The sequence below is a fragment of the Balearica regulorum genome, chromosome 8 (assembly GCF_011004875.1).
Source record: "Balearica regulorum gibbericeps isolate bBalReg1 chromosome 8, bBalReg1.pri, whole genome shotgun sequence".
NCBI lineage: Eukaryota > Metazoa > Chordata > Aves > Gruiformes > Gruidae > Balearica > Balearica regulorum.
In genome coordinates this window covers 17,765,953-17,780,718 of record NC_046191.1, presented here as the reverse complement: position 1 = coordinate 17,780,718, position 14,766 = coordinate 17,765,953, and the positions used below count along the sequence as shown (strand labels likewise).

General features: G+C 36.7%; 1 protein-coding gene across 3 annotated transcripts in view; it reads right to left on the bottom strand.

Moving 5' to 3' along the window:
- The window catches only part of PKN2 (protein kinase N2), a 55,160-nt gene that overhangs the window by 17,292 nt on the left and 23,102 nt on the right, over positions 1-14,766 (bottom strand). Inside the window, exons 2-4 of one of the 3 annotated variants that reach the window (XM_075759855.1) lie at positions 13,423-13,723; positions 5,025-5,176; positions 316-433 (exon numbers count right to left, since the gene is read on the bottom strand). In XM_075759855.1, the coding sequence (XP_075615970.1) occupies positions 316-433; positions 5,025-5,176; positions 13,423-13,723 (571 nt within the window). Of the gene's footprint in view, positions 1-315; positions 434-5,024; positions 5,177-5,325; positions 5,418-13,422; positions 13,724-14,766 lie in introns of those variants that run through there. The other 2 variants (XM_075759857.1, XM_075759856.1) reach the window with 2 other exon arrangements.

Genomic DNA, 14,766 nt, shown 5'->3' with positions numbered 1-14,766 from the left:
TTATTGTTAAGACAAAAGAAAGCATGCATGAAGGGAGAACAAAGACCACAAAGTAAAATGGACTGCATTTATAAAAAGGATGATAAAGAGAGGTTGTATTTCTCTTCATTAAGCTTAAGGTATTCTGTGTTAAGTCCGATGTATTTGGCATCCTAACACACATGATGGTATACCTAGTCTCCTATTTTGTTTTGGTTCATACAAGCTTTGTCTGACATTCCTTCTAGAAATTTATGGTAACTCTGTGTGCATATGGGTACATATCTACATGGCATTCTGACATTAATTATTCATAATTCCTTTCTACTCCATCACCATTATCAAAAGCCAATTCATTGGTCTGGACTGCCTGAAGAATCTGCATCCTTATAACTTCTATTTTTGTCTTGCTGTCCTGGAGCATCTGCTGAGCTGTGGCAAGAAGTTTTCGATCCTATTAAAACAAACAAACAAACAAGTTAAAGTCATAAACTCTGCATGGACAAAACACATTGAAAGCTTCAAAACTCACATGCCTTAGGAACAAGAACTAAATCTATATAGTTTGTTCAGTATAGCAGACCAATTCAACTAACCACGTTAGGATATTAGTGGAAATTAAGATAGGACAGACGCATATTCTGGTTGATTAAAGACTGTAAGCCACTCCCATGGAAACTATCCTTTTAAAGCTGAATAAAGGAGGCATGATCTAGCAACATTACATGTGTAGATTATGTTTTATAAGCTGATACTAAAGAAAGGACAAGATATTAAGCACAAAATACCCCCACTCTATGTAGAACAACTCAAATTTACTGTGAACATGCTAAGAACTCTTCTAAAAGACAAATTTGCTAGACTAAATCCATATAAAAATCATTGCATGAATTCACTTGAGCTGATTTTCAATCTTGAAATTAGAAGTATGAACTTAGCTTACATGTCACATTATAAATAAGTCTGCAGTATGTTTTTCTGAACAAATCAAAGCTGAAGATTTTTTGCATTAATACATACATAATAAAGGAGGGTTACTTTAAGTTGCTGGTGAAATAGCCAATGAAGTACAGTACTTTTCATCTAAATAAACTAAGCTAACCAATTTTTGTTTTCAAAAGCAGTAACACAAGCAGCAGTTTAGAAGAGAACATTTCTGAAGATGAACTTTCAAACTAACTGATAATACCACTTCATTGCCAGGAGCACAGCCGTCCATCCAAATGTTTCCCAGGTATACCATTTTTTGTCCTCCAGCTACTGGATATCTGACTTACAATGGATTATCAAATGGTTCTCAGATGTGGAACTGTGCCTGCACTTCTATGGCTGCTGCATCGCTCGCTCTATACGTTCTGGGAATTACCAGATAACTTAAAAGGTGACCTGACTTGCAGTAAGAACAAAAAAGGGGTATAAGAAAATTTAAGGCAGTCTGTTTGTCCTGTCTGTGCAGTACCAACCAATGACAGTAATCAATAGTAGTCAGTGTAGATGAATATCACGCTTGTTATAGTCCAAAGAGTATTTTGGTTAACTCATTTTATAGCCACTCTATAACCTCATTGATAAGTTACATTCCCATGGATATGGTTTATACTTATATTTTTAATTTTATATTGAAGTTATCAATTATTTAAGAAGCTAATGAAATTCAGTTCTTCCCCTTACCACAACCAAGACAAAGAACTGCAGTGTAGCATGGATATCCAGAGCTAGAAATACTGGCACCATGAAGTATACTGGGAGAAAAATCAGTAGTCTGAGAAGAGAGAAATTCACCTTCATAGAGCTCCTCTATGACCTTTTGCCTAATGTATTACTCAGATATTTTAATGCTGCCCTATGTTCTACAGGGTAGATACACCAAGACATACACAGAAAAAGGCTTTGGCTGCATGGGGAGAAATTGTGCCACCCCTGCATACCATAGTCTCAAAACTCTTGGTTTTAAGTTTCAGTATTAATCAACATTTCAGAGGGATACCACTACTTTTCATATTTTAAGATTCCATGTTAGCTATCCAATTATTTAATGAGTACACTGAATTTGCCTTCTCAAATACAAATGTCAACTTTTGAAACAACCTGTGTCTACAGCAGAGCATAGGCTCTAAGTAACAGATTACAAGCAACTCTAGAACCCTGTATTAAACCTTATCCATGCATCATTCTGATGTATAAATATGCTGTAAGTGTTTCTTTGTCTGTATCTTTACTTTTATCTTATTTTTGATCTTGCTGCTCTTGATTGTCCCTCATATCCTCTTACTGCAATGGATTTGCTTGCTCAGGGGCAACATCAGCCCTTCAATGCGTAGAAAGGAGGTAATTCAGGATTATAGAGATATCCTTACGTTTTCAAGAGACAGAAAATCCCATCTTCAGAATCAAAATGGATGTCTTATACCCAAGCAGCTCCTTTAGCGTTTGAGGCTGAATACGAAGTATTTCAAGGCATCTCCTGAGTACAGAAGATCTGACAGTGCCTTTAAAACTGATCTGCAAAGCTGTCATGGGATCTCAGAGAATCCACACAAGTCCAAGGAAAGATGATCAGTATCTCAGAAACACTTAAGTCTGAATAGGTTGAGCTGAATGTTACTGAAGCATGTGGAGTAAGTACAAAGGGAAAACCTCCCCACAAGAGGATGGGTTTATCACTATTAACAGACTGCTGCTTCATTTTTAGGAAACAAATAATGACCTCCCTCCATTAAATTTAGGTCTGGAAATACAACAGATCTGAAATTAGATTGTATAGTACACTTGAAAAAAGGTAACGAAAGAGTTTGTTTTAAAGAGGATCTTGTGACTACTTTTTAAAGAACTACTGGATTACCAGGGTTGGATTCAAACTGGGAATTTTCTGCCCTTTTTGCCCACCTCATCCAGGCACATGAGTTGTTTTAAGCTCTGCTTTTAAAACTGTAATCACCATGCTCAAGCCTACGGTTTAAACCTGCCAAATTAACTAACTCACTACTAAGCATTAAGAACATCAGAGAATTAATACGCACCATTTCCATCCTGTTTGTTGAAGCAGCTGGCAATGCTTTTGTGTTTTCCAGCTTGCTCTCCCCTGCCCAGTTAGTATATACACCAAATCTGGTACGCTGATCTAAGCATTTACCAATTGCAAATACAAGATCTGATCATCAATTTTAATTACATGCCTCAATCAAAGCAAGCCAGAATTTATCCTTTCTTCGTAGTCCGATCAAAGCCTGCTAACAATGTCTAATATTATAGCTTGAGTGTTTAGTTACCTTTTTTGGGCTGTTATAAGGTTACTTACTGAGGGTTTATTAGGAACATAATTCATGTATGCCTTTTGATCCATTTAGGTCAGCTGATTATTATTATTTTTAAGTGTACCTGATGTTAAGTACATGGCCCAGAGGATGTAGACTCCAGGGTTTCCAGGAGCTGAGGGACTGTGGTGCATGGACAGCATTCCCAGGCCCTGAGTCACAAGGTGCACTCCAGAGATTGCTTCCATCTGGCCCAGGCCAGTAGGCTACAGGTCACTTTCCAATACAGCTACTACAGTACCACTGGTTCAACAGAAATGCTGCTGGAACAGAATGAGCTTGATAGCACCTATGGTCCATCCAGTCTAAACTCATTTTTCTGGGAGCGAGCAGCATTTGCTGTAATTTTTTCAAGGTATAAAAGTCATACAGTAGGCAGATGCAAAGTAATCTGCCTCTCCACCAGTCCTTAGCAGAAATTCACCCAGTACATGAAGTTCCTTTCCAACACTTTCTGGTTAGTTTCAATTAGACGGGGTAGCAACGCAATTCACAGATGTCTACTCTTCAAGTCAAACACTACTTTTTCTTAAGTTTGCTGACCTAGCTAGGTGTTGGCTCAGTCAGTTAAGAATTTAACACACTTCAATTTTCCTATTGTCTGGATACAGAAACATCTAACCAAGCTACCACATACTATTTTAGATCTATGCTTGTGTTTCCCCTTAGTTTGGAAATTCATCTCCTTAATGATTTAGTAAAAGTAAATGGAGAGAACAGGTAATGAGTAACTAATGAAGGGTGACGGGGCAGGTAAGTAGAGGATCCCCCCCTCCTGCTCCCCTTTTTTCTCATTTGAGAACTGACTCCCTTACACTCATAAAATATGGGAAGGGATTTTGTTGTTGGGTTTTGGGTTTGGATGGAGGTTTGTTGGGGTTTTTCTTCCCCCTCATTTAAAAGGTTTGGCTTGTCTTTCACTTGAGTTAAGGGATTCTTAAGAGTATGATGAATTTTATTACATAGTTAGGACTACGTAACTCGTCAAACCCATCTAGGGGTTAGCAAACACACACCACCCCTGCCCTGCCCTTGGAGAACTTCTGGTGCTATCAAGAGAGAGTAAGTGCAAGCAAGTATGTGTTTAAAATTCAGATCTTGGGATAAGCATGGGTTTATTTTTAATTTCAGTTTGATGCTACCTCTAGAATACCCCACTTCTGTAAAAAAAGTATTCTTATGTGTATTTTATGTGCATGTGTACTAATGCAGACTATAACAACTACCAGAATACTATACACATCTTATAATACAAATATTTGGTACAAATCTTTTTACTGCCAACTACAACTACATGATGATTTCAGAAGCGTACTTGGCAATGCTGGCTTTTGTGTGATTATCATGCACATTGTGACTTTAAACTAATGGATTATTTTTTTAGTGGAGCTAGGAAAAGCATCAGATACCAGTGTCATACCAAGCTTTGCTGCTAAGTGAATCACACATGATCAAAGATTACTAGATGTACTAAATTTAGTAAGCCGGATTTGTTATTTAGGTTGAACTGCATGTGGATAAGTTGATAAAACAATTACTTGAGTGGGTATCAAACCAGAACAAAAAAAAATGGTATAGTAATTTGTAGCAGATTTGACATAACTATTTAACAAAAATATACCCCAAACTAAAAATACTGAAATTGTATACTGTTTTTACATTATACATTCACACCACAGCGATATGAAAATCCACAGTCATTTAATGTTTTTAAGGATTCCAAAGCCTTACCTTTGAAGAGCCATTTGAGTACATCTGTATCATGTTTTCTGCTCCCTGTTTTACCTTCAGTTCTATATCCAATTGCTTCTTTAAGGCCATCAATCTGTTGTTAGTAGGAAAACGAGGATCGCTATTTGGAGTATCTGGAGTCCTAGGACAATCTGTGAATTAAAGGTAAGATGTAAAGCGTGCAAAATAGAAAAAAGGAAAAAAAAACCCCAAAGACCACAGAACCCACACCCCTCCCCTCCAAAACACCCTAAACTCTATTCTATTAAGTTATAGATTAAACAAAGCTGGAACATCATACTTAGGTACTAAGACTGACCCTCCTGTCCAGAGCTACTTTGCAACAGCACTGCAAATGCGCCTTAACATGAAAAGCCTCACGAAAGCCTAGTGACTCCTACACGCGTCCTAATTCACATGAATCACTTCCGGGAGTGGTAAAGTAGGCAGGTTTGCAGCTAGGTCTATTTTCGTTTCAAAGGAGATTTATTTCTTCTGGAATGTCTTGAGTCAATTAAAAATGCAGTTTTCCATTAAGCTTTCTTACACTCCTGATTTTAAATTTAAGTGTTTTAAAAACAAAAAACCCTGGACAATAATATTCAATACTAATGAGCATGGTCTAAATAGAGATATAAAGCAGATCCTCATCAACTCTAGTGCGAACACTGCAGACACTCTTATGTCAAAATTAAGCACAGATAAAATGAACATTTTCCTTAGTTGTAAATCTGAACGATTTTTGCTCTGGAATCATAACAGAATCCTGGGATAACTGGATATATAGGCAGACAAGTTATTGAACAACTGTGGTATGCGGAAAAGATAAAGCTTTTTTGTTTGACAACATTACTGTGTTTAGATCTCCATCTTGCTGGATGAATTTAATGGAATGCAAGTTAGTTTTATCAATCAAATTACATAGTCAAACTGCTTAACTTTTCTATCCTCCTCCAGACAAGTCTATTAATCACTGGTTCGTATTTCAGCTTCTGCAACATGAACTGCTAGTGAACTGAAAATAAGTGACCACTGGACTACTTCCTAGGACTTAACTATTTCCAACATGACTGTCCTTTTAGCTATCTTCCTTAACAGTCCCAATGGCTTGTCTTTCAAACTTTTTTGTAAAAGAAGATAAGTTATGTCCACTGTAATGATGTTTTTTGCTGTTGATATCTTCTACCCTAACAACTGAGAGAATACCTTCTCTATGGGCAAATGACATTAATTGGTCTCCTGGTAGACAATGTTTACCTGATACCAACAGTACAGTCTTTTTTTTTTTTTTCAATTTTAATTAATTTTCCTTGAATTAAAACTAAGATGATGGATCAAGTTCCTGAAATCCTCAGTTATTAGAAAACACAGGCATTGCACTAGTAAATTACAAATTATTAATTAAGAGGTGTCATTGGAAGGAGATGTCTTATCTGCCGTTTCATATTTCTTCTTCAGAAGCTTCTGATAACTACTTTTGGAGATTTAATACATTTTACTTTCAAGTTTGCTGTGTAATTTCCTCCTAAATTGCAATCTTTGCTGAGGCTACATACAGATTTCATGTAAGAAGTTTTAATTTCCTCTGCTGCTAATTCACTCTTAAAGTCACTTCAAGACTCTTACTGCATCCTCACTACTGAAAGGTAGTACAGAAAATATCAGATGTTTTTTTAAAGGGAAAAAAAAAAAAATCTGTGTTATTCCTCATCTGTTTTGTCATTCATCCTCTCCTCAATGTTTTGGCTTGGTTTCTCTTTGAAACTGCACTTAAACATTTTTACCTTAAATGTGTTATTAATAAAACAAAGATTAACAACAGGCTTTCCTCTCACTTATGTCTTCACATTCAACTAATCCTCACCTAATAGTCTATTCAAAAGTAGAACAAATGTGAAACTTAGAAGTCACAGTGTCAAAAGTCTCCTTGCAAAGTAGATTAATCATATAAATTAGTATTTACCAACTTTAAATTTATGATGCAGGCCTCTACTACATAAAAGAACCCAGCCCTCTGATGATCCCTGGGAAGACTGTGGGGCTCCTGAAGACTGTTTTCACAGCTTTTAGAGATGCACACAAGCAGTCTTCCTTTGCATTAAAACAACACTCAAGTTGCAAGCCAAGGACTAATTAGAGATACCAGGGTTCAGGTTGCCCAGGCAGCTGTTATTATCTCCCTTTGCACGTCTGCACTGTGTAACAACATCACTTACCTGGGTCATCTCAAGAGTTGGTCTGCACTTGTGGACCTAAACTCCTCTCTATCATTTAGTTTACATGGTTCTACTATACACTTTGCTAGTAACCATCAGCAAAGGAAACTCTTCTGCAGTATGGACTAATTGCTAGGAAGAAGTAATTTTTTGCCTTCAGGCATAATAGCTGCTCACTAAATTCCCAAACATGGAACAATGTGGTTTCTTAACAAAGGTTGCTGTTTTTTTGGGGTTTTTTTTTTTAAGAAAAAAAGAAAGTTTACCAACAGCTTTTCAGAAATGGCATCCAAGTGACTCCTCCTCTCCCCTGACCCCATTATAATTCAGTAAGCAGCCTGAGGTAGCTTCTTATAGAAGAATTCAGATTAAAGTTTTAAATTACCCAGACAAACTGGTCCTATTATGGAAAGCGTTGACAATCTTTGCAGCAGCACTACGAGCTACATCTGTATTAGCTGTTTCCCTCTCTCTCTGTAATGTCTACTGAGGTTGTAATCACTTCGATATGGCTAGTTATCTCTGATCTATTTGTGTGAAGTGCTATGCAGAGGGGCTCAAATTTCATTTGGAGACATTTAGTCATCTTCATAATACAAACAAGTAATAAATTCATTCAGATAATTGCAATCAATGAGATTTATCCATATGCTTAAAGTTAAACAAGAGTTAAGTACTCATACCAAATTGATGTTTCACTCAAATAGTAGGAACTGTGGAAAATAAGAGATTCTCCAGTTTGCCATGTTTGTTGGGTCAATAAGGACAGTACAAGACTTACCATTTTGGATGCATTCAAGTCCAACTTGGCATAGGACAGCAAGAGCTTTGCTAGGGTATGAATCAGTGCCCCTAGGCATTTTCTTCTTGACAGCGACTATCAAGTGAAGTCACAGATGTATTTCAAGTAGACTTGACTTCATTTCAAGTAACTAGCATGTTATTTTTGCTGAACAACTATGAATGTTGTTGCTTAACATCAATTAGCTTTGTGGAGCTTGTTAGCATGCATCCAGTGTACTGCTGGAAGAGCTGCAGTACTGCTTTCCCAGCACCTGCAATATCTTGTTTTCATTAAAATATACTCATAAGACTTAAAATAACTTAATAGTGATGCTTTAACTGACTAGATTTTTTAAAAAATGTCTGGATTGCATCAGGACAATGGCAGTTTTCAGTCTAAAATGTTTATCTTAACCATGATCTTTGCTCTTCTGAAAACCTTTTCAGTTTGAGTCTTCACATAGTGCTCACCAGCAAAAACTTCTTGCTTCTAAGTTGCCTTTTACCAGCACTCCCGTCTAAATTACATTTATTAGAGTAGTGACACAACTCTGTTCTTCTGAGACTGCTGCTCGTTCCTTTGGGGCCTCTTCCCCAGATGCTAGGTACAGTTTCTTCAGTAAGCTCAGTGCAAAATCTAGGATCCCATGTAACGTTCTGAATTTGGGATCCCAGATGGTATTGTAGCATGCTGCTAAGCTACTCCATTAGCAGCAAGTGCCCTTTTGTAAATAGTTAATTTTAATCTTATTTGAGGATATTTAATTGCAGTTAGCCTCATCAGTGTCATACCCAACAGAAACACCTGTGATGCATGTTTAGGCATTGATGGAGAGGGAAAGAGCGAGCCATCATTAGGCTTTTCTCAGGCAGTCAGATGGTTGCATCAGCACTTGAACTAAGCCATCAGTAAGTCCAAAGCAGCAGTGGACATTCTGCACTCGGAGAACATCCAGCACTGACCTTCTGGAAACTTCTGAAGTTCAAATGAATTTCAATTCAGAAACAGTCAATTTTAACTACTAAACAAGTGACAAGAGATTGTTTCAATAATGTTATTCTACATTAAGGTTCTCAAAAGTTACCATGAAATTCCTAGAGATATGAGCCTTGTAGGTGGAGTCTGCTGTCTAAAAATGTCACTACTTCCACCACTTTGGTTGCTACCTCTACCAGTTTCCAGCAACTGGTCTTATATGGACGCTTTGGTGTCTGACAGATTAAGCCAGTCATTTGTAGAGACAAATCCCCAGAACAGTCTCTCACTCCCCTGTCAGCTAGTCACATTCTTAAACAAAATTATTTTCCTTGTGACACCTACAGCCAAATTTGATGCAAAGTGGATAGCTTAGAAGTTCGGAGAATGGAAGAGGCACGAACTTGTCTTTTTTATTTCATGTTTTCCATGTTTTATCCAGCCTCCTCAATTCCCTCGAAAGTTTTTCCATCATCTCACCATGATGAGATCACTCATCAATCCACCTTTACTTCAGCTCTATAGAACAGACTAATTTCTCAATTTTTATATCTCCCACATATCAATTATATGCTAATTAAATCAGTGACTTGCTATAGGTAAGCTATTTCAATCTTAACACCTCACTGAGTCATATTAAAACCCACAATCTCTACTGCTACTTTTCTGACACATGAAGAGAACATCAATTTTATCTGTGCTACTGTGTAGAAGCATGTTTTCAAGATACAAAATTTCTTCATCTCTAAGACTGAAGTAATCATCCCCATGTTACACATTAAAATAAATCTATCAGATTGTCAGCAGTAATGGTCACTAGGCTGGTCCTACTCATTTTCTATTGCTGCGTTCTGCTTCACTTTTAAGTGCTGACATACAAATTTTAAAACTCTGCGTCCTAGTGTGACTAATATACTGCACGATAAGGGCAGACCTGGGTACAAAGTCCCAATTTAAGACAAATCTAGATTCACCAGCAACCCCATAGTGTAAAGTAAACCTGTGCTAAGAGCTGTTTCCGAATCATGTATCTGCTGCCAAATCTACCCTCACATTCAGTAGTATAGCTTCTTGGCAAAATGCACTTTTTGGTTAAGGTTTAATACCAATTCTTCAAACAGTTGTGAAAATCATTTCCTATGGCATTAGGAAATGGAAAGCTTTCAGCTTTAGGCAAACTACCATCAAAACATCTTAACTTGTTTGAAATGGAATGTTATTAAACCACACTAGTAGATTAATTAACACTACATTTAATAGTTTTAACATTTATCGATTACACTGTGCTGATTACAAAGAAGTTACATTACCTTTTTAACGAACCACTAAATTGTAGTATAAGTTACTGCTTGATACCATAAGCAACAGTAAGAGTCACAACAGCATGCATGGCACTTTTCAGTTCTAAATCTGGAGCACTTTACAAATATATGTTCACACCCACTTTTCAGATACAGGAACAAGGAAAGATTAAATGACTTTTCCAAATTACCACAATGACCTTTCAACCAGTCAACAGAAACAGTCCAAAAATCTTCAGAGGTGAGGCCTGACAGGTCAAAGGGATCATCTCTCTGATTCTGTCAATGTTACTTTTCAATGGATCTCAGTCCTGACTTTGCTACTTATAACCCGCAAAACCCTACACAATATACACTAGAAGACAGGGAAAAACATAGGGCCACCCCAAAAAATATTGAAGTACATAAAGAGAATACAGACTTTGACTCCCAGAGCCCTCCCACTCCCTCTTTACCCTATTTTCAGCATTCATACTCTGCACAGTCTAAACATTTCTCATGTATTTCCTTCTCTTTTTTTAATTTGTCACTAACCAACCAGAAAAAGGTCAAACACAAGCTAAAGTGAAAAGCTGTAACTTAGAATAAAGCTAACCTTTGGAAACAATACAGTCATTCAGGGAGCTTGATATTCATCAGTAAGTGATTATTAAATTCACTGTTGATCCTGAGCAAAAGCAAGAATTCCCAAACAGAGATACGTGTGACCTCTCCACAGAGGCATCTTCTGTCAGATGGCAGTGATCTTTAGGGCTATGTGTCTATGTATTTGCTGAATATTATGTGTGCATGTATATATACACAAACACACAGAAACACACCTACACAGCTGGCATGTCATAAGTTTTATATTACCAACCTTATGTTGCAAAGGCCAAGCTCACTAATACCTTTAGTCAAACCTAAGACTTCAGTATTAAAAATTAGATTCTCACCAAGATGACTTGCACCCATTTGTCTCAAGACACACAGAACGTTTACTGATAGCACTCCCCCTCCAAGAATTAGTGACTATGAATGAGGAAGAAGACAGGCAACTAAATTACAAGGCAAATAATATAAAAAAAACCCTCAAGCATTTCAATTTTGGAGGGTGGGTGCGTGTAGATCTTTGATCTAAAAAGATATATTAAAAGAAGTAAAGACTACTTTTTTTTCCAGAAGGTGATGCAATATATTCTATTAAAACGGGTCTTATAGGAATACCTGATTGATACTATAAAGAGAATATAAAGATCTCAACAGAATTAGTAAGTTTTTCCTTGCATATTTCAATAATTAAAACTGTAAAAGCTATCTATCAAGAACGCTTTGAATGGAATGAAAGTTAAAAACATAGTACTAAGAAGTTTAGCATGCATCAAAAGCAGGTAAAAGCACATACGTTTATCAACGTTGATCTTTTATCCCTTGAGCCTTTTATCAACGTTGATCTTTTATCCCTTGAGCCTTTCATGAAGTCTCTGGTATTTAAACACAAGGCAAGATGAGCCTGGCTGCTAACAGCTACTCACAAAAGCAATGGGCACTGCTGGTCTTTTCAGAAGCGTACTAAGGATCTGAACAACATTTAGATCTTTGTACCCAAACTATCTTTTTAGAACTAGTAAATGCTTTCTTAGGGTCTACTGCATTTCCCAAGTCATGCACAAGGACAATAGAGCTCATTAACTCATTGTGGTAAGAGTTTTAAAACGCTACACTGGAAGGGGGCACCCCAACAAGAGCATTCTGTGTTCATCCACTTTTTAAGTCCTACTAAATTAACTTCATAAATTTATGTCTGCACAGATTTTTATATTCTGTCTATACACAGCCTGTATACAATTTTCTTTGTGTTCACTCTTCCCGTTCCTTTAAAAGCCACACTACTGTCAACACCGAAGCAGATTTTCATAAACCTTAGCTGATATGGAACAGAGCGCTTCAAGCCTACTAAAAACCCAATGGCTATCTATGAACCCTACTTTACTGTATTCATTCCCATATCATGCTGCAGCAACTACTTTGCCTCACTAGTTCCAGCTGTTCCCCCCTCTGCCCCTTATATCTTGTGAAGATCAAAAGCAAAAAATGCTAAGAATACAGAGAATACTGTGCAGGCCACTGTGGACACTTCAACACTTCTGTGGCATGTCACGGGGCCAGATAGTATGAATTGCTGACATCACCTGCCAGCATTCTCCTAAATTCTCACTGTATCCAACCTTTCTTCACAAAGATGATGCAGTCTTTTATTCTACTGCCCAGGCTTCTTAAGGCTTGGCATTCATTTCACAAATACCTTCGATGGCACATGCACATTTAATAACCTTTATGCCAAGAAGAGTCTGTGCAATGTGAAATCACCAGGCCAGCAGTATCTCCCAAGTCATTCCACAAAGCTAAAAAAGGACTGTTTACTTTCACAACATTCCTTCTTAAGTTACCAAGCCTAGTGTTTTTAAAAAATACATCAATGCCATGCCACAGAAAATACTAATTAAAACCATTAATTACAACCATTCTGTGAAAACAATTTCAAATTGTCTTTAAAATGGTAGCTTCCTTGTGGAAAACCCTGAAGACTTAACAAATCATTGACACAGTAAGAAATGTTTGATAGGTTAGTCAGATAAACAGCATAACAGAAAAACAGTTTTAAAAAGTCAGATTTAAGTTTAAACCCCCCCCAAACCTCCAAAACTTTTAAGTACAAATGTTATAATTTCCCCCCTAAAATAAAAAGGTGTATTAATGCTGATGCCTTCAGCATAACTCAGAGAAAGTCGCTGGAAGAGGTACTAAAATTTGCTTTGATACAGCGAAAAGCTATTAGGAAATATTACAGTGACTGAGAAAATATTTTAATATAGTAATAACTGAAAGTGAAGAACTGGTACATGTTAGGTTAGTCTTTAGAGCATCATCAAATAGTGCATGAAATACAGCGCTCCCCAGCAAACAATTTAAAACTCAAAGGGACTGGACACTTACTTGTGAATCAAAACAAATAAGCAAGTGTAAGTAACAAACTTGCCAGCTACAGATTTGCTCATTGGCAGTGCAATTCTTTCAAGTGAAATAGGATACAGCTTATCTAAGCTAAGAGGAAAAACTGAATTCACAATAACATATGGTACCTGCAACATCTTCTGGATCCGTTACAACAATGTGCGCATTTAACTCCTGTAGCTTATGATGCAAGTCTTCCAACTTCTTATTTGACTTTTTCAAAATGTTGTCCACATATGCCAAGTTCTTTTTATCTGTTGTGACCTTCCTGAGGTTCTCTGCTCCCTCCTTGATTTTAAGTTCCTTCCTTATTTCCCGCTTGATTTGGTCCTTTATTTCATCCAGCTTCTGCTGTACCATTGTATCTGAAAAGTCCAACTTTTGGCCAGTGCTGACATTCTCAGAGGCCAGAAGATTTTTGGCATCTCCCTAGAAAGAAAAACAGAAATATAACTACCAGGAAACAGTGTTTCTTGACAACGCAAGCTGCACACTTAAAACAACTAGGCTTTAGGCCTCTGTATATTAACTACTCGCTTTGTAAGACCATTTACTAACCATGGGTCTACACTCATGCTGCCCTAAAGCAACAATCTCACAAGATGTTACATGTTAACTGGAGTTACATTTTATAACAGATTTATTTTAAGTTTAGTGACATCTTTACTATGCTTATTATTAACACCAAGAGATTTAAATACTTCTGGATTTGTCATGGCTGCTTGCCTGGCTGTTACATGCCTCAGAGCTAATGACTCACATTTGTAATTTTCTAGATTTAATTGTGTGTTTTAATAGAACAAATGGATATAGGAAATAAGACTAACTTCTGACAATTATTATCTATGATGAATTTTTATACATTCATTAGAATAGATTCCTTTTAAAAAGATTGTAAAAAAAAAAAGTTTAAAAAAAAAAAACCTTAATGATATTTGCAAACATTTAAAGAAATACTGGCATCTTTATAAAGGTTGTCGAGATGTTACTGGAAAATAAGATTGCTAGTTGGGCTTTTTTTGTTTGTTTGTTTTTAAATTCCTCAAGTAAAACCTTTCACTTTAAAGATAATAATAAAAATATCTTACTTTCTTGTGCATTCAAGCTAGGCTGAAATGAAAAAAAAAGAAAAAAAAAGTTCAAGTGATGAATAGGAGTTGGTACCGTAAGGAAGCAGGGAAATAAAAGTCTTCAGACCACTAGTACATAAGAGGTAGTGCTTGTGCCTAGTATATGTTTACATATCATTAAGAAGTAAAGGACATGGTATAGAACCTACATCACTAAAGTACAAATACAATTAATTACGTATGTAATAACACTTCCTTTGTGTCTTATACATGGGCCCTGTACAATGAGTAGACACTAGGTCCTACCCAAGAAGTCTCAGCTAGAACTAAGTGTGTGAAGATCAAAGAGCTCTCCTGAACTTAGACTATGGTCCAATCATAATTCAGGATGTATTTAATAAA